Source organism: Pelodiscus sinensis, chromosome 2 (assembly GCF_049634645.1).
Source record: "Pelodiscus sinensis isolate JC-2024 chromosome 2, ASM4963464v1, whole genome shotgun sequence".
Lineage (NCBI taxonomy): Eukaryota > Metazoa > Chordata > Testudines > Trionychidae > Pelodiscus > Pelodiscus sinensis.
The window spans coordinates 251,488,308-251,506,747 of record NC_134712.1 but is presented as its reverse complement, the minus strand read 5'-3'; the positions used below and the strand labels follow the sequence as shown (position 1 = coordinate 251,506,747).

General features: G+C 45.7%; 1 protein-coding gene across 2 annotated transcripts in view; it reads right to left on the bottom strand.

The window, feature by feature from the left end:
* Positions 1–4,614: 4,614 nt before the first annotated feature.
* ACKR2 (atypical chemokine receptor 2) overlaps positions 4,615–18,440 on the bottom strand; it is a 15,277-nt gene continuing 1,451 nt past the window's right edge. The window contains exons 2-3 of one of the 2 annotated variants that reach the window (XM_025183340.2): positions 8,732–8,862; positions 4,615–6,079 (exon numbers count right to left, since the gene is read on the bottom strand). In XM_025183340.2, the coding sequence (XP_025039125.2) occupies positions 4,942–6,039 (1,098 nt within the window). In that variant the 5' untranslated portion in view covers positions 6,040–6,079; positions 8,732–8,862 and the 3' untranslated portion in view covers positions 4,615–4,941. The remainder of the gene's footprint in view (positions 6,080–8,731; positions 8,863–18,440) is intronic. The other variant, XM_006120618.4, reaches the window with a different exon arrangement.

Here is an 18,440-nt window from a genome sequence, read left to right as displayed (position 1 = left end):
CCCCTTCTGCCCAAAGCCCCGCCCCTTCTGCCCAAAGCCCCGCCCCTTCTGGTTGCTTTCTGTTCCACAGCTGGGCTTGTCCTCTTGCCTGGGCAGGGTGAGCGCAGAAGCTTGTAACAGGGGCAGGTTCAGTAGAGTTCCAAGGAACTGCCTGGCTAGAAAAACTAGCTTCCTACTCCTCGGAGGGGGATTTTGACCAGTTAACATTTTAGTGGTTAAAGGCTCAAAGATTTGTTGACAAATGTCTTTTTTCCCTGCATCATCTCTGCCCAGGGAGTGGCTCCTGCCTTGGTGACAAATCTTTTCTTACTAAGCCAAAGATCATAACTTCCCCCCCAGAGGCAGTTGTATCCTCCCTTCTTCCAGCCTCCCCTCTCCTTTAGACCTGTCTTTTCACCCCCTTCTTGCCACCTAGGAATCAGAGCTGAGCCTGTTATGTGCTAGGCATGTATTCCACTCCCTGGAGCTCTAGTCAAACCCTTCCTCATTCATAGCCTTTCAGCCCAAGAAGCTCTGAAATACACTTCCTTCTGAGGACATGTCCCAGTGAGATGTAACAACATTGACTTGGTGCGCAACAGAATGTAATGAAGTGAGCCCGGAATGGATCTTATTAAGGTTATTGAGCAGCGTGGGAATGGCTCTGTAACTGTGACCTTTCGATATCTGGGGGTTCCTCTCATCCATCCAACGTGGAACTGGCTTGAACCCCCACCCAGTAACCTGGGAGATTCACACACCACCCCTGGGTGCCTCGGAGAGGCAATGCTTCCCCACACGCAGCAGAGTCTGAGAATAGAAAAAAAACCCTTTAATAAAAGGGGAGGGAAGTAACGTGGCATTAGTGTGGGAAAACAGAGTTCATAACCAAAAGCATGAGTAACAGTCCCACCCCAAAGTTGGGCAATGTCCTTTTCCTCTCAGGTTCTTAAGTCCAGCAATGTAAATGTCCCCTTCACAACCTCAACCCTTCTCTGTACCCCACTCATAAGTCATTGCCCTTGCTGAGGGCAGACCCAGAGTAAATTTAAAATAATAAGAGACTTTGTATGGTTGAGTTCAATCATTGAGGGGGCGGGAAGAAACCGGTTGAACCCATCTTACAGCTCACACCTGCAGGGCACGTAGCTGGCTGATTCAGAGTCCTGCCGTCCTCCACTCAACTTCACAGAGCTTTGGCAGCCTGATCCATTCGAGGTTCTTTACACCGACAACGTCTCTCCTTTTGAGCCGAGTTAAACACAGTCTGACCTTTCTGCATTCCCACAATGACTGCAATGACTAAATGCATATCTCACCAATTCCTGCGTTTAGTGTTAACAATTTGTGACCCCACAACAGGCAAATTGGTTACGGTGGGCAAAATACCATTGTAAGAGTTGAATATCGAGCAGGCCTAAGCAAACTGAACGAACTGTATTTACATGCACACACTCAGAATCACATACTTTAACCTGAGAATGTTTCCCTCCTTTGTGCCAGGTTAAGCACAGCCTTTCTTCATTTGTTTTCCCCCCAATAATTACAGACATTGCAATTAGTATTAACACAATTTGAGACCCAACACCAGCCAAGTTGTTTATAATGAGCAAAACACCAATGTAACAGCCAAATATCTCACACATCTAAGCAAAGCAGGGGCAAACTGTATTTACATAGACACACCCAGGATTTCTTTCCCATTGCAGCTGGCTGTAATGGAAGCATTGATTCAGACTTTGCTTACATAACTATAATTGGCAGTGAAAGAAATGGCCTTACTTTGGAAACCAAAAGGTCAGGGCCAACTTATCTATTAGGCACAGTGCCTAGGGCCCACGATACTTTTAGGGGTTCACAAAAATGTTTTAATTTCTTTTAAAATCAGAAGGAAAAAAATGAACTTTTAGGGTCAAAGAAAATGTTTTAATTTTTTTCTCACATCAGACAAAAATGAAGCTTGTAGGGCCCACGAAAATCTATTAAATTTTGCCTAAAACAGAAAAAAAAATGTTGAAGTATTTAAAGTTATATCAAAAATAATTTTTAATATTGATATTATTATGGTGGGAGGGGCCCACAAAAGTCATAATGTGGCCCTGCAAAAGGTCACTAAATCTAGTGACAGAATTGCAAAGTTGGCAACATAGAAGGCCAGTCCCTTCCTATCAGGCTTGGAGAAAAGGTCTTCTGCATTACTACACTCAGTTTGTTCCACAAGCAAAGGTATTTAGGTACCTAACAGTCACTGATTTCAATGGGAGTTAGAGTGGCGAGGAGTCCTGTGGCACCTTATAAACTAACTGAAGTGTAGGAGCATAAGCTTTCGTGGGCAAAGACCCACTTCGTCAGATGCATGTAGTGGAAATTTCCAGAGGCAGGAATAAATATTCAGGCCAGAATCAGGCTGAGGTGGATCCAATCAGGGAGGATGAGGCCCACTTCTAGTAGCTGATCTGGAGGTGTGAATTCCAAGAGAGCAGAAGCTGCTTTTGTAGTTAGCAAGCCATTCACAGTCTTTGTTTAATCCAGAGTTGATTGTGTCAAACTTGAAGATGAACTGTAGCTCAGCAGTTTCTTTTTGAAGTCTGGTCCTGAAGTTTTTTTGCTGCAGGATGGCTACCTTGAGATCTGCAATTGTGTGTCCAGGGAAATTGAAGTGTTCCCCTACAGGTTTTTGTATGTTACCATTTCTAATATCTGATTTGTGTCCATTGATTCTTTTACGTAGGGACTGTCCAGTTTGGCCGGTGTATATAGCAGTGGGGCATTGTTGGCACATGATGGCATATATTACATTAGTAGATGTGCAGGAGAATGAACCAGTGACAGTATGGCTGATCTGCTTAGGTCCTGTGATGGTGTTGCTGGTGTATATATGTGGGCAGAGTTGGCACCGAGGTTTGTTGCATGGATTGGTTCCTGAGTTAGAGTTATTGTGGTACGGTGTGTAGTTGCTGGTGAGAATATGCTTCAGGTTGGCGGGTTGTCTGTGGGCAAGGACTAGCCTGCCTCCCAAGGCCTGTGAAAGCGAGGGATCATTGTCCAGGATGGGTTGTAGATCACAAAAGATGTGTTGGAGAGGTTTTAGCTGAGGACTGTAGGTGATGGCCAGTGGTGTTCTGTTGGATTCTTTCTTGGGCTTGTCCCGTAGCAGGAGGCTTCTGGGTACACGTCTGGCTCTGTCAATCTGTCTCCTCACTTCCTCGTGTGGGTATCGTAGTTTACAGAATGCTTGTTGAAGATCTTGTAGGTGTAGGTCTCTGTCTGTGGGGTTGGAGCATGTGCGGTTGTACCTCAGTGCTTGGCTGTAAACAATGGATCGTGTGGTGTGTCCGGGATGGAAGCTGGAGGCATGCAGGTAAGCATAGCGGTCGGTAGGCTTTCGGTATAGGGTGGTATTGATGTGACTGTCACTTATTTGCACCGTGGTGTCCAAGAAATGGACCTCCCGTGTATACTGGTCCATGCTGAGGTTGATGGTGGAGTGGAAGCTGTTGAAATCATGGTGAAATTCTTCCAGAGTCTCCTTCCCATGGGTCCAGATGATGAAGATGTCATCGATGTAGCGTAGGTAGAGAAGGGGCGTAAGTGGACGAGAGCTGAGGAAGCGTTGTTCCAGGTCAGTCATAAAAATTTTGGCGTATTGTGGGGCCATGCGGGTGCCCATAGCAGTGCCACTGGTCTGGAGGTATATATTGTCACCAAATCTGAAATAGTTGTGTGTGAGGATAAATTCACAGAGTTCAGCCACCAGTTGTGCTGTGGCATCATCAGGGATACTGTTCCTGACAGCTTGTACTCCATCTGCATGTGGGATGTTTGTGTAGAGAGCCTCTACATCCATGGTGGCTAGGATGGTGTTTTCTGGAAGATCACCAATGCATTGTCGTTTTCTCAGGAAATCCGTAGTGTCACGGAGGTAACTGGGAATGCTGGTGGCGTAGGGTCTGAGTAGAGAGTCCACATAGCCAGACAGTCCTTCAGTGAGAGTGCCAATGCCCGAGATGATGGGGCGTCCGGGATTTCCAGGTTTGTGGATCTTGGGTAATAGATAGAACAACCCTGGTTGGGGCTCTAAGGATGTGTCGATTTGTTCCTGTGCTTGTGTAGGGAGTGTCCTGAGCAGATGGTGCAGTTTCTTAGTGTATTCCTTAGTGGGATCTGAGGAAAGAGGCCTGTAGAATTTGGTATTGGAGAGTTGTCTGGCAGCCTCCTTTAGGTAGTCAGGCCTGTTCATGATGACAACAGCACCTCCTTTGTCAGCCTCTTTGATTATAATGTCAGAGTCGTTCCGGAGGCTGTGGATGGCATTGCGTTCTGCACGACTGAGGTTACCAGGCAAGCGATGCTGTTTTTACACAATTTCTGCCTGTGCACGTCGGCGGAAGCATTCTGTGTAGAGGTCCAGACTCTTCTGCCGGGCTGAGTGTGTAGTTGGAAAAATTGACGATATTGCTGGGTGAGCTAGGGGTACCACTGTTGTGGCCCCATGTCGTAGATAGGATTTTAGACAGCTTACAGTCCTTTTTCATTCAACAGATAAAGCCCTCTCATCCAGACCCACAGCCCCCGATCCCCCCCAGCTCTGCTTCCCACCCCCCTTCCGGCCAGTCCTGCCCCCTCCCCTCCCTTCGTGGCACCCCACCCACCTTTCCCTCCCTCCGTGGCGCGCTGCCGGCAGGGGAGCAAGTGGTGGCAAAGGGCCTCTTGCCACTGCTTGCTGCCCCGCCGGGGCCCAGCTGAGCACCGCTGGGCCCGGTGGGAGTGCCACAGCAGGCCACATAGGGAGGAGAAGGGGGGCGGGGTGCTGACATACACATCCAGGGGGCATGGCCATGTATGTCAGCGTTACAGACGCACCGACACTGGGCTACTATATCCATACATTCCTCCATTGCTGGAAACAGCAGTCTATGTGATAATAAAGCATGTGCATCAATGAAATTCTCTAAATATTCATTACGGAGTTGTAAAGTTGGTCATTTCTACTTGGTCGGTGGACCTACTAGAAGAATTATTTGTCTCTGGCACCTGAGGAACAAAGAAATCCTGCTGCCTAAAGACAGCCCCAAAAATCTTCTTTAAGTGTAACCTGAACCGTTTGTTCACAAAAGCATATAGCAAGGGGTTGAGGCAGCAGTGAATAAAGGCAAGGCACTCAGTCACTTGCAGAGCATAGTCCAAGTGCTTGCTAGTTTCACAATCCTTAATCACATGGAGGTGCTGCAACAAATGCAGAAAGAGGGTAACATTGTACGGGAACCACAGCACAAAGAAAACTACCACCAGAGTAACGACCAGGCGAAGCGCTTTCTTCTTGCCAGTGGACCTTAACTTGGTGAGGACACAAGCTACGCGGGAGTAGAAGAACACCATGCAAAGGAATGGAAGGAAGAAGCCAAGCAGGATCTGCTGAAATTGAAAGAGAAGCTTCCAGTTGAAATGATGCGGGCCATAATTCAGGTGGCAAACCTGTCTCCCGTTGTGGAGATCTTGCACCTGCACGAAGATACACTCTGGAATAGACAGGAGAATGGACAAAACCCACACTAATGAAGAGATAAAGAAGCTCTTTCTTGGGGCCCTTAAGTTTTTATTGGACCAAGCATGAACAATTTCCAGGTACTTGTCCAGACTCATGCAGCTGACAAAGAAGATGCCGCTGTAGAAGTTGATGGAGTAGATGATACTTATGATCTTGCAGAAAGCATTCCCAAACACCCACTGCGAAGCTGCGTATGTGGCCCAGAAGGGAAGAGTTATCACAAAGAGAAGGTCTGAAACAGTCAGATTCAGCAGATACACCTCGGTCATCTTCTTGTTCTTGGTATATTTGATTAAGATGGCAAAGAGTAGACAGTTCCCAGTCAATCCAAGCAGAAACACTATTGTGTAGAGTACTGGCAGGAACACCTTGCCAAACGCCCGGACATTTTCCTTTGTGCAAACCACAAACTGGATGTAATCCTCCTCCTCTAAGTATTGGTACTCATAGTTGGTCATGTTGGCTGGGTTATCTGTGCTATACAGCATGGTTGACATTGGTGGTGTTGCCATTCTTGCTGGGACACTTAGCAAAGGATCAGTCTGTGTTACTCTGCAATAAAAAAGTGAAGAGGACCAATCATAACATAAGAACTAGGGGTTGCCAAATGAAATTAATAGGCAGCAGATTTAAAACAAACAAAAGGAAGTATTTCTTCATGCAGCACATAGTTAACCTGTGGAACTCCTTGCCAGAGGATGTTGTGAAGACCAGGACTTTAGTAGAGTTCAAAAAAGAACTAGTTAAATTCATGGAGGACAGAGCCATCAATACTTAATTGCCAGGCTAGGAAGGAATGGTGTCCCTAGCCTCTGTTTGTCAGGGGAGAAGGTGACATGGGAGAGATCACTTGATGATTACCTTTCCTGTTCACTCCCTCTGTGGCACATCTGGCATTGACCACTGTTGGCAGACAGAATACTGGGCTAGATAGACTTTTGGTCTGACCCAGTCTGGCCATTCTTATGTTAAGTGTGCATTTCAAGAGACTTGTTGATCTTCCTACGAAAATGACCGTGGCTTGCTAATTCAACAGTCCTGGAGACAAAACTACACTCTTTCCTCTTTGGAATGGTGCCCTGGGGTCAGGTGTGAGATCGTGCTGCTCTCCATGCTGTATCTGAGATGTACATGAGGCCTTATAGCAAGAGAGAGACAGATGAGAAGAACGCTATACAGTCTTCACGGTATAAAAAGATGTGGCTTTACGTCAAGATAATCGTCATGCAGAAAAGTCACTGGTCATGTGTCTCCTCAAAGCCAACGCTTTTGTAATGAGTTGGGAGATCTGTCTGTACAGTCTATGAATTTGGGTTGAGGTCGTGAACTCGTTGTGTATATGTCCACATGAGACTGCCAACTCCATATTGATTGGAAGGTTGGTCTTTACTTTACTTTTCTCCTGCCTTTTAACCTTCACTTTGAACTAGAAACCCAGTGGAGGTGTTGGACCACAGATAACAAAAGAGGATTATTGACTTAAAGAGCCCTCCCATTGAAAAGGAATAACGCAGAATAACAGACTGGCTCCCGATTAGGATAAATTGTTTTCAAAGGAGAGGTCACCTTGGCAACTAAGTCACCTGATGGGTCTGTGGTAACTGGTGGAGGCTAACGAAGGGGATACATGGCAGAGAGACTAGGAGGTTAAAAAAAGGAGGGAGCCGATCTGTTTTGGGGCCAGTTCAAGATGAGGAAGAAACAACCCAACATGGGGGAGCCTATGAAGCAGGGGACACTTCTTGAACACAGATGAGCTTCCAAGAAAAAGATGAGCTAATGAGAGGCATTGTGGTTGTTACAGTCTAAATGATCTATACTCTCTTGTGCTTTATCTGTTGAATGAAAGGGTGATGGTGTTAGAATCTAGACCAGGCATGTCCAAAGTCCGGCCCGCGGGCCAATTGCGGCCCGTGTTCCGGTTTAATACGGCCCCACAGGTAATTTGGCAATATCTATCTTTTATGGCCCCCAACGAATCCATATGTATTGAGATGAATACATTGTAAAATCTCAGTTAATGTCAGTTGGTCTAAATCAGTTATAAATATATTTGGACACTACATGTATACTTGGTGTTATGTTCCTGTTCGTATTTTTTGAACTTAAAAGTTGACAGACAACCTTTATTACCAATAATATGTAATGTACTTTACAATGTTCCTGACATATATTTCAGCTTCCTGGATTTTTTTTTCATCTGGCCTTCAGATATGAAAGGCAGAGTGATTTAACACCTGTTTAGATTTGTCATCCATGTGACGAAATGAAAAGTATGCCGTTTGCAATAACCTTTGCATAAAATAGTTAATTTGCATTTAATTTTAATGGTTCAAAGAATGTCAGGCAACATGGTCGGCCCTCACGCATGTTCACTTCATCAAATCTGGCCCTCTTTGAAAAAAGTTTGGACACCCCTGATCTAGACAAAGCATCTGTTCTATACTCTATATGGGCACTTGAAGACACAAACTAGATGTCTCACACCTTCTGGTGGGAGTCTGGGAGAGGGTGTGTTTAACTATGGGTCAGTCTGGAGGAGGCAGCCGAGGAGTGAGGCAGCTGGATGTTGGGTTGCAGTTCTCAGGAGGGGTACTACATAGAGGGTCTGTGCTTTGACAGGATGCCTGGGGGCCCCCAAAACTGGCACAGTGGGTAGTCCTGCTCAGGCGCCAGAAGCTTAAAACAACTGTGGACACAGTAACTGGGTTCCCTCACAACAGTCTGGTGAGTGGCCACAGGATGGTGCTTGACTGGGACCAACTGGTTAGCTACACTGAGGTAAAAATGACATGCCCTGTCTGTCTCCTCTAGGTTCTTACATTGAGATAGATACCTCAGAAGAAGGAGGCCTCTTTTGTGTGGGAAGGGGTTGTGATACTGACAAACAAACCTTTTACAAAACACGGCTGGTTAAAAGCAGTAGGCAAAGTAATGTTTGAGTGACAGTTCACTTGTGTGTGGGCTAAAAGTGGTTACATCCCATGTGTTGATGAAAAATCAAGGAAGATACTGTGTATGCATTTGTATCTGTCTAATTAATCTTAAGATCAAAGAAGATGTATATCTACTGCATGGATCTAGTGGATTTTACCTACACTGTCTTCAGCTTATCTATACCTATTATGAAAAATTACCAACAATTGTCTTATGTAAATCAGGGTAGCTGAATTACCTGTGTCTACAGAGGAAAGAGAAGATTACCTTCAAGTGGTGAGTTATTGTAGGCTCTCTAATATAGAGTTGCCAATCCTTCCGGTTTCACTGAGAAGGGTTTCAGGGTTGTCTCCGCAGGCTGCTCCTATCCCAGGTGTCAACTCTGCAGCTCCCATTGGCTGCAAATTGAGGCCAATGGGAATTATGGAGAGGGAGGTGCCAGTGGGTGGAGACTGTTATAGAATCATAGAATCCTAGGACTGGAAGAGACCTCAGGAGGTCATCGAGTCCAGCCCCCCTGCCCAAGGAAGGACCAATCTCAACTACATCATCCTAGCCAGAGCTTTGTCAAACCGAGCCTTAAAAACTTATACGGATGGAGATTCCACCCTTCCCTCCCCAGGGAACCCAGCCCAGTGCTTCACCACCCGCTTAGGGAAATAGTTTTTCCTAATATACTGCCTACACCTTCCCCCTATAACTTGAGACCATTGCTCTTTGGTCTGCCATCCGTCACTACTGAGAACAGCCTCTCTCCATCCTCTTTGGAACCTCCCTTCAGGGAGTTGAAGGCTGCTATCAAATCCCCTCTCACTCTTCTCTTCTGCAGACTAAATAAACCCAAATCCCTCAGCCTCTCCTTGTAGGTCATGTGCTCCAGCCCCCTAATCATTTTTGTTGCCCTCCGCTGGACCCTCTCCAGTGCGTCCACATCCTTTCTGTATGGGGGCGGGGGGGGGGGGGGACGGGACAGAACTGGACACAATACTCCAGATATGGCCTCATCAATACAGAATAAAGGGGAATATTCACTTCTCTAGATCTGCTGGAAATGTTCCTCCTAATGCATCCTAATATGGAATCTGTTATTCCTAATATTAGGAATTTGGGGCAAAAATTAATCAGGGGTGGTACTTGGTCCTGCTGTGTAGGCAGGGGACTGGACTCGATGACCTTTCAAGGTCCCTTCCAGTTCTAAAAAAAAAAAAAAAAAAAAAATCCTCTTGGTTTCTGAGGACAGGACAAGGAGTAATGGGCTTAAAGTGCAGCAGGGGAGGTTTAGATTGGACATTAGGAAAAAATTCCTAACTGTCAGGGTGGTCAAATATTGGAATAAATTGCCAAGGGAGGTGGTGGAATCTCCCTCTCTGGAGATATTTAAGAACAGGTTAGATAGACATCTGTCAGGGATGGTGTAGATGGAGCTTGGTCCTGCCTTGAGGGCGGGGGGCTGGACTCGATGACCTCTCGAGGTCCCTTCCAGTCCTATTATTCTATGATTCTATGATTCTATGATTAGCCTTCTTGGCTACAAGGGCAAACTGTTGACTCATATCCAGCTTCTCATCCACTGTAATCCCCAGGTTCTTTTCTGCCAAACTGCTACTTAGCCAGTCAGTACTCAGCCTATAACAGTGCTTGGGGTTCTTCCGTCCCAAGTGCAGGACTCTGCATTTGTTCTTGTTGAACCTCATCAGATTTCTTTTGGCCCAATCTTCCAATTTGTCTAAGTCACTTCTGAACCCTATCCCTGCCCTCCAGTGTATCTACCACTCCCCCTAGCTTAGTGTCATCTGCAAACTTGCTGGGGGTGCAATCCAGTCCCTCCTGCAGGTCATTAATAAAGATGCTGAACAAAACCAGACCTAGAACCGATCCATGAAGCACTCCACTTGAAACCGACCGCCAGCCTGACATTGAACCATTGATCTCTACCCATTGGGCCCGACAGTCTAGCCAGCTTTTTGTCCACCTTATGGTCCATTTATCCAATCCATACTTCCATTACTTGCTGGCAAGAATATTGTGGGAAAACAGTATCAAAAGCTTTTCTAAAATCAAGATATATCGCATCCATTGACATCCCCATCTCAACAGAGCCAGTTACCTCATCATAGAAGCTAATCAGATTGGTCAGACATGACTTGCTTTTGGTGAATCCATGTTGACTATTCCTGATCATTTCCCCCTCTTCCAAGTGCTTCAGAATGGATTCCTTGAGGATCTCCTCCATGATTTTTCTGGGGACTGAGGTAAGGCTGACTGGTCTGTAGTTCCCTAGATTGTCCTTCTTCCCTCTTTCAGATATGGGCACTACATTTGCCTTTTTCCAATCATCCGGGACCTCTTCTAAACTCCATGGCTGTGTCTAGACTGGCAAGTTTTTCTGCAAAATCATCTGATTTTACGGCAAAACTTGCCAGTTGTCTACACTGCCCGCTTGAATTTCCGCAAGAACACTGACGATATCATGTAAGATCATCAGTGTTCTTGCGGAAATACTGTGTTGCTCCCGTTCGGGCAAAAGCCCTCTTGCGCAAATGATTTGCGCAAGAGGTCCAGTGTAAACAGCACAGTACTGTTTTGTGCAAAAAAGCTCCAATGGCTAAAATGGCGATCGGGGCTTTTTTGCACAAAACCGCGTCTACATTGGCCATGGATGCTTTTCCGCAAAAAGTGCTTTTGCGGAAAAGCGTCCTGCCAATCTAGACGCGATTTTCCGGAAATGCTTTTAATGGAAAATCATGCCAGTGTAGACGTAGCCCATGAGTTTTCAAAGATAATGGCCAAAGGCTCTTCAATGGCATTTGCCAACTCTCTCAGTACCCTCGAATGTGTTAAATCTGGACCCTGTATTTGTGTATGTCCAGCTTTTCTAAATAGACTCATAGACTCATAGACTTTAAGGTCAGAAGGGACCATTATGATCATCTAGTCTGACCCCCTGCACAGTGCAGGCCACAGAATCTCACCCACCCCCTCCTAGAATAATCCTGTCACCTATATCTCGGATATTGAAGCCATCAAATACTTTGAAGACCCGAAGATGCAGAGAATCCTCCAGCTGTGATCTGAACCCCATGCTACAGAGGAAGGCGAAAAACCTCCAGGGTCTAGTTCCTAACCTGTTCTTTCTCCACTGAGGGCTGCCTACCTCCCTCCCATTCTGTGTTGCCCAGTGCAGTAATCTGGGAGCTGACCTTGTCTGTGAAGACAGAGGCAAAGAAAGCATTGAGTAATTCAGCTTTTCCCACATCATCTGTCACTAGGTTACCTCCCTTGACCACACCCTCTCTGATTACCCTCTTATTGCTAACATGCCTTTCTTGTTCCCCTTCCCATCTCTTGCTAGCTGCAATTCCAACTTTGCTTTCGCCTTCTTGATAACTCCCCTGCATTCTCAAGCAATATATTCATACTCCTCCCTAGTCATCAGTCCAAGTTTCCACTTCTTATGAGCTTCTTTTTTGTGTTTAAGCTCACCAAGGATTTCTCTGGTAAGCCAATCTGGTCGTCTTCCATATTTGCTTTTCTTACTGCGCATCAGGATGTTTTTTTTCCTGTGCCTTCAGTAAGGCTTCTTTAAAATACTGCCAGCTCTCCTGGACTCCTTTCCCATTCATGTTAGCATCCCAGGGGATCCTGCCCATCAGTTCTCTGAGGGAGTCAGAGTCTGCTTTTCTGAAGTCCAAGGTGTGTATTTTGTGGCTCTCCTTTCTTTCTTTCTTTTGTCATGATCCTGAACTCGACCATCTCATGATCCCTGCTTCCCAGGTTGCCACCCACCTCTACTTCCCCTACTTGTTCTTCCCTGTTTGTGAGCAGCAGGTCAAGCTGCGCATGGCCCCTGGTCGGTTCCTTCAGCACTTGTACCAAGAACTTATCCCCAACATTCTCCAAAAACGTCCTGGATTGTCTGTGTCCTGCTGTATCGGTCTCCTGACAGATGTCAGGGTGATTGAAGTCGGAGTGATGTGCTGGTCACATCTGGGAACCACCTGAGGTAAGTGCTGCCCTCCTTTATCTCTTCCTTCCCCCATCCTTCTGCTGCAGCTGAGAGCTCACACTCCCCATCCATACTCCCTCCCAGAGCCTGCCTCCTGACCCCCTCCCACACTCCAAACCTTGCCCCGTCCCAGAGTCCCAACCCCAGCCAGGTGACAGTGAATGAGGGTGAGGAAGAGCATGCAATGGGTGGAGGGGGGATGGAGGGAGTGTAGGCAGGGCCTCGCAGAAGGGGCGTGCCATCAGGGAAGGGACAGGGTAGGAGCAGGGAAAGATTCTTAGGGTTTGAGCAATTGTATCTGATTTATGGTTTTAATAATCATTCATCACAGAAGTCTGGATTGTCTGGCTGGTGTATGAGAAGTGAAAGTGCCCAACAGAGACTGTGTATGGCTTCATAATAACGAGTGTAGTATTACAGAAGCATACATTTGTTAAGTGTTTGATGAAACCTTATGGGAGATTATGCCACTAGTTTGGGGGTATATGCCTTATATTCTGGCCTGAGACTGGCACTCTTGCCATACAAGGCAGCGCGACAGAGATTGAATAAATGACGTGCAAAGGGGAAAATGCTGATTTCTACTTGAAGAGACACTGCTGATCTGAGCAGGACATGGCGTGATCAGCCGTGGACACTGGAGCTCTTTACCGTCCTCATCAGCGTCCCCTAGAATCTGATGTACACTCTGTTCTGCCAAATTCTGACAACTCTGGAAATCAGATCTGTTTTCCAGATAAATTTCTGGGAAAAGGGGAGAAAAACATACAAAATGTACTAAAACTGCACGGTAACTGGCAAGTTATATAGTCAGAATTGAAAACAAGTCCTGAGCAGGAAAGACGTATAAGAACCCTACATTTTCCAGCTGGCAAAAAATTCAGAGTTTGCTGACTTTACGAAAATACGGGTGGGGGCTGCTTTGGCTTTAAAGAAGTTATCATGGCTACATGCACACTTATAGGGGCTAATGAATCACTACCTACAACAAGAGCAAGGTAACATTATATGGTCTGCAGCCTTTGTGGAACATAGAAGCTAAAATAAGGTCCAGTGCATATCCTGATTGGAAAGAGTAAATGCCATGGGCAAAAGATAATGATTTTCTCAAACCTATGAGACAAGAAAACAATTGGAGGAAGTCGGACCGGTTTTGTTCAACATCTTTATTAATGACCTGGATGAGGGGGTGGATTGCATCCTTAGCAAGCTTGCAGATGACACTAAGCTAGGGGGAGAGGCTAGATATGCTGGAGGGCAGGGATAGGGTCCAGAGTGACCTGGACAGATTAGAGGATTGGGCCAAAAGAAATCTGATGAGGTTCAACAAGGACAAGTGCAGAGTCCTGCACTTGGGACGGAAGAACCCCAAACATTGTTACGGCTGGGGACCAAATGGCTAAGTAACAGTTCTGCAGAAAAAGACCTAAGGGTTACAGTGGATGAGAAGCTGGATATGAGTCAACAGTGTGTCCTTGTAGCCAAGAAGGCTAATGGCATATTAGGGTGCATTAGGAGGAGTACTGCCAGCGGATCTAGAGAAGTGATTATTCCCCTTTATTTGGCTCTGGTGAGGTCACGTCTGGAATATTGTGTCCAGTTCTGGGCCCCCCACTATAGAAAGGATGTGGATGCATTGGAGAGGATCCAGCGGAGGGCAACCAAAATGATGAGGGGGCTGGAGCACATGACCTATGAGGAGAGACTGAGGGATTTGGGCTTGTTTAGTCTTCAAAAGAGCAGAGGGGGGAGGGGGGATTGATAGCAGCCTTCTACTCCCTGAAGGGAGGTTCCAAAGAGGAAGGAGAGAGGCTGTTCTCGGTGGTGACAGATGGCAGAACGAGGAGCAATGGACTCAAGTTGCAGTGGGGGAGGTCTAGGTTGGAGATTAGGAAAAACTATTTCACTAGGAGGGTGGGGAAGCACTGGAACGGGTTACCTAGGGAGGGGGTGGAATCTCCATCCCTAGAAGTTTTTAAGTCTCGGCTTGACAAAGCCCTAGCTGGGTTGATTTAAGTTGGGGTTGGTCCTGCTTTGGGCAGGGGGCTGGACTTGATGACCTCCTGAGGTCTCTTCCAGCTCTATGATTCTATGAAAAAATATACGGTGAAAAATAACTCTCCAAATGTTAGTGCTGTGACTGCAAGCACTGCATCGAATTAAATTAGACTGTAGGGTTTTTTTGATTACTTATTAATTGTCATAAAGAAACAGACAATGGAAAATACAAACAGGTAAATATCTGACAGCATGTATATATTTCCGAATACTACACACTTCATAAAATCAAGCAGTTTTACAAATTATCAAAGCAGTAAGACCAAACAATACAAAACCAGTCAATACTACACAGGCACAATATGTTAGGGGTGGGGATAATAGTAATAAAATAGGAGAAAACGTACATATTTAGCAGTAATTTTGAAGACAGAAAATCTGTGTTTAAGTCATTACACTAATCTCTTGCCCAATACTCATCTTTTTATGTCATCCACCTGTTGCAATGCCAAGAATTTTCAGGTGACTAGTGTTTACAGGTGCCTTCATTTCTCGGGCTGGGATTTTCAGTCTTATGCAAGGGAGTTAGATGCTCAGATCCCCCTGAATTCCAATGAGACTTAGGCACTTTAACTTCCTGAGGTTCCTTTGAATCATCATAAAGAGATCTCTTTTTTTTCTGCAACTTTGTAGGGGTCCATAGTGAGTTGTGACAGGGAGATGTCATAGCCCAGGAACGTAAATATGGCCATACCAGGTCAGATCAATGGGCCATTTAGCCCCATATCATGTCTTCTGACAGAGGACAATGCCAGATGTTTTCCAGAGGGATCATCAACTGATCCCTGGAAAACCCAGAAATGGGTTGCATCCCATCTTGGCTAGTAGCCATTAATGGACCTCTCCTCCATGAACTTTCCCGTTTTTTTTAAATCCAGTTATATTTTAAGCCTTCACAACATCCTCTGGCAACGAGTTCCCCAGAACTTGGCTATACATTGCATGGAAAAATGCTTCCTTTTGTTTGCTTTAAATGTGATGCATATTAATTTCATTGGGTGACCATGTTTTTTCAGTTATGTGAAGAGTAAATAAAATTTCCCTATTAGCTTTCTCCACTTGTACAGACCTCTATCATATCCCCCCCTCAGTTATCTCTTTTCCAAGCTTTTAATCTCTGTTCTTATGGAAGTTGTACCATGCCTTTAATCATGTTTGTTGCCCTTTTCTGTACCTTCTAAGTTCTAATACATCTTTTATTGAAATGGAGCAACCAGAACTGCATGCAGTATTCAATATATGCGTGTATTGTGTCTAACCCACAGGCACTGAGACCATTAAGAGGGAATGTGAAGTCTACTCTATAGACTCAGCTTAGCATCAGTTGGTTTTTAACTTGTGCAGTAGAGGCTCATGACTTTAGCCCCAGAGGTCCCAGGTTCAATCCTGCTTGTGGATGACAAAGGTCTATTGGCTTTACGCATGGATTTATACAGTGTCATATTTTCACATTATTATGTATCCCTTTCCTAATGGTTCTTAACGTTCTTCAGCTTTTTGACTGCTGCTGCACACTGAGCAGATATTCTCAGAGAACTATCCATGATGATTCCAAATCAGTCTTTTTTCTGGAGGGATGGCAGCTGATTTAGATCCCATTGTTTTGTGTGCGTAACTGGGATCATGTTTTCCAACGTGCATTATTTTGCTTTACTCAACACTGCCTGTCAGCTGCCATTTTGTCTTCCAATCACCCCGTTGACTGAGATCCCTTTGAAACTCTTCACAGCCTGCTTACACTGAGCTATCTTGAGTCACTTAGTATCACCCGCAAAGTTTTCCACCTCACTGATTATCCTTTTTCCAGATCTTTTAATATATTTTGAACAGTGCTGGTCCCAGTAAACAAACCTGGAGAGTCACCACTACTAACCTCTCTGCATTCTGAAAACTAACTATTTATTCCTACTGTTTGTTACCTGTCTTTTAAACAGTTAATGACTCACAAGAGGACTTTCCCTCTTATTTCACAACTGCTTATTTTACTTAAGAGTCTTTGGCGAGGGACCTTGTCAAAGGCTTTCTGAAAGTCTTAAGTACACTATATCCACTGGATCACCTTTGTCCACAATTGCCAACCCCCCTCAAAGAATTCTAATAGATAGGTGAAGCATGATTTGCTTTTGCAAAAGCCGTGTTGACTCTTCCCCCAACAAATTGTGTCCATCTTTGTATCTGATAATACTACTCTGCACTAGTTAGGCCTCAGCTGGAGTACTGTGTCCAGTTCTGGGCGCCACATTTCAAGGAAGATGTGGAGAAATTGGAACGGGTACAGAGAAGAGCGACAAGAATGATTAAAGGTCTAGAGAACATGACCTATGAAGCCAGGCTTCATGAACTGGGCTTGTTTAGTTTGGAAAAAAGAAGATTAAGGGGGGACATGATAGCGGTTTTCAAATATCTAAAAGGGTGTCACAAGGAGGAAGGAGAAAATTTGTTCCTCTTGGTTTCTGAGGACAGGACAAGGAGTAATGGGCTTAAAGTGCAGCAGGGGAGGTTTAGATTGGACATTAGGAAAACATTCCTAACTGTCAGGGTGGTCAAATATTGGAATAAATTGCCAAGGGAGGTGGTGGAATCTCCCTCTCTGGAGATATTTAAGAACAGGTTAGATAGACATCTGTCAGGGATGGTGTAGACGGAGCTTGGTCCTGCCTTGAGGGTGGGGGGCTGGACTCGATGACCTCTTGAGGTCCCTTCCAGTCCTATGATTCTGTGATTCTATGACTACTGTTCCTTGCTATAGTTTCAACAAATTTGCTGGGTATTGAAGTTAAGCTTAGCAGCCTGTAATTTCCAGGATCGCCTCTGGAAGCTTTGTTAAAATTAGAGTCACATTAGCTATCCTTTTGTCATCTGGCACAAGTTGATTTAACTAATAGGTTACATATTGCAGTGGAGTCCTAGCAGTGCTGTTTGTTACGGGACAAAACGTGCAAGCTGCTTCCTAGACTTTCCCAGAGATTTTGACCTTCCAGAACTGTCATACCCTGTCATATACAGTAAAGAATGGCAGAGTGTAGCTAAAACAACGTGACTACAGGTTGCACCTCTATAAACCGGGATTCTCTGGTCCAGCAACATCCATGGTCTGGTAGGGCAACAGATGTTCCAGGATCAGAGAGTCCTGGTGTGATGTGGGGTGTGCGTGCAGGAGGCCAGCTTGCAGCTCAGCTGGACTTGGGGGGAGGGGAGGTCTGGGAAGCCCCATGCGTGGCTCACTTGGGCTGGGGGTGGGGGGGGGGCAGGATCTGGTGTGCGGCTCAGCTGGGCTGTGGGCGGGGTGTGACTCAACTCAGCTGCCCTGGGGAAGCAAGGAAGCCCAGTGGGGCAGCAAGGCAAGGAGTGGGGCTGGCAGCAGAGGGGCCAAAAATGTTCTCCCCTGGTCTGGCAAAATCCAGGACTAGTCAGACCCGAAGGGTGCTGGACTACGGAGGTCCAACCTGTAGCAGAGTGAAGAGACTGTGGGTTTCCCAGGATCTGATCCAAAGCCCCTTCAAATCAGTGTAGAGACACCCCGGCTGTGTCTAGACTGGCAAAACTTGCCAGCTGTCTACACTGGCCACTTGAATTTCCGCAAGAGCACTGACGATCTCATGTAAGATTGTCAGTGTTCTTGCGGAAATACTGTGCTGCTCCCGTTCGGGCAAAAGCCCTCTTGCACAAATCATTTGCACAAGAGGGCCAGTGTAAACACCACAGTACTGTTTTCCGCAAAAAAGCCCCGATTGCGAAAATGGCGATTGGGGCTTTTTTGCGGAAAACCGCGTCTAGATTGGCCACGAACGCTTTTCCGCAAAAAGTGCTTTTGCGGAAAAGCGTCCTGCCAATCTAGACGCGCTTTTCCGAAAATGCTTTTAACGGAAAACTTTTCCGTTAAAAGCATTTTCGGAAAATCATGCCAGTGTA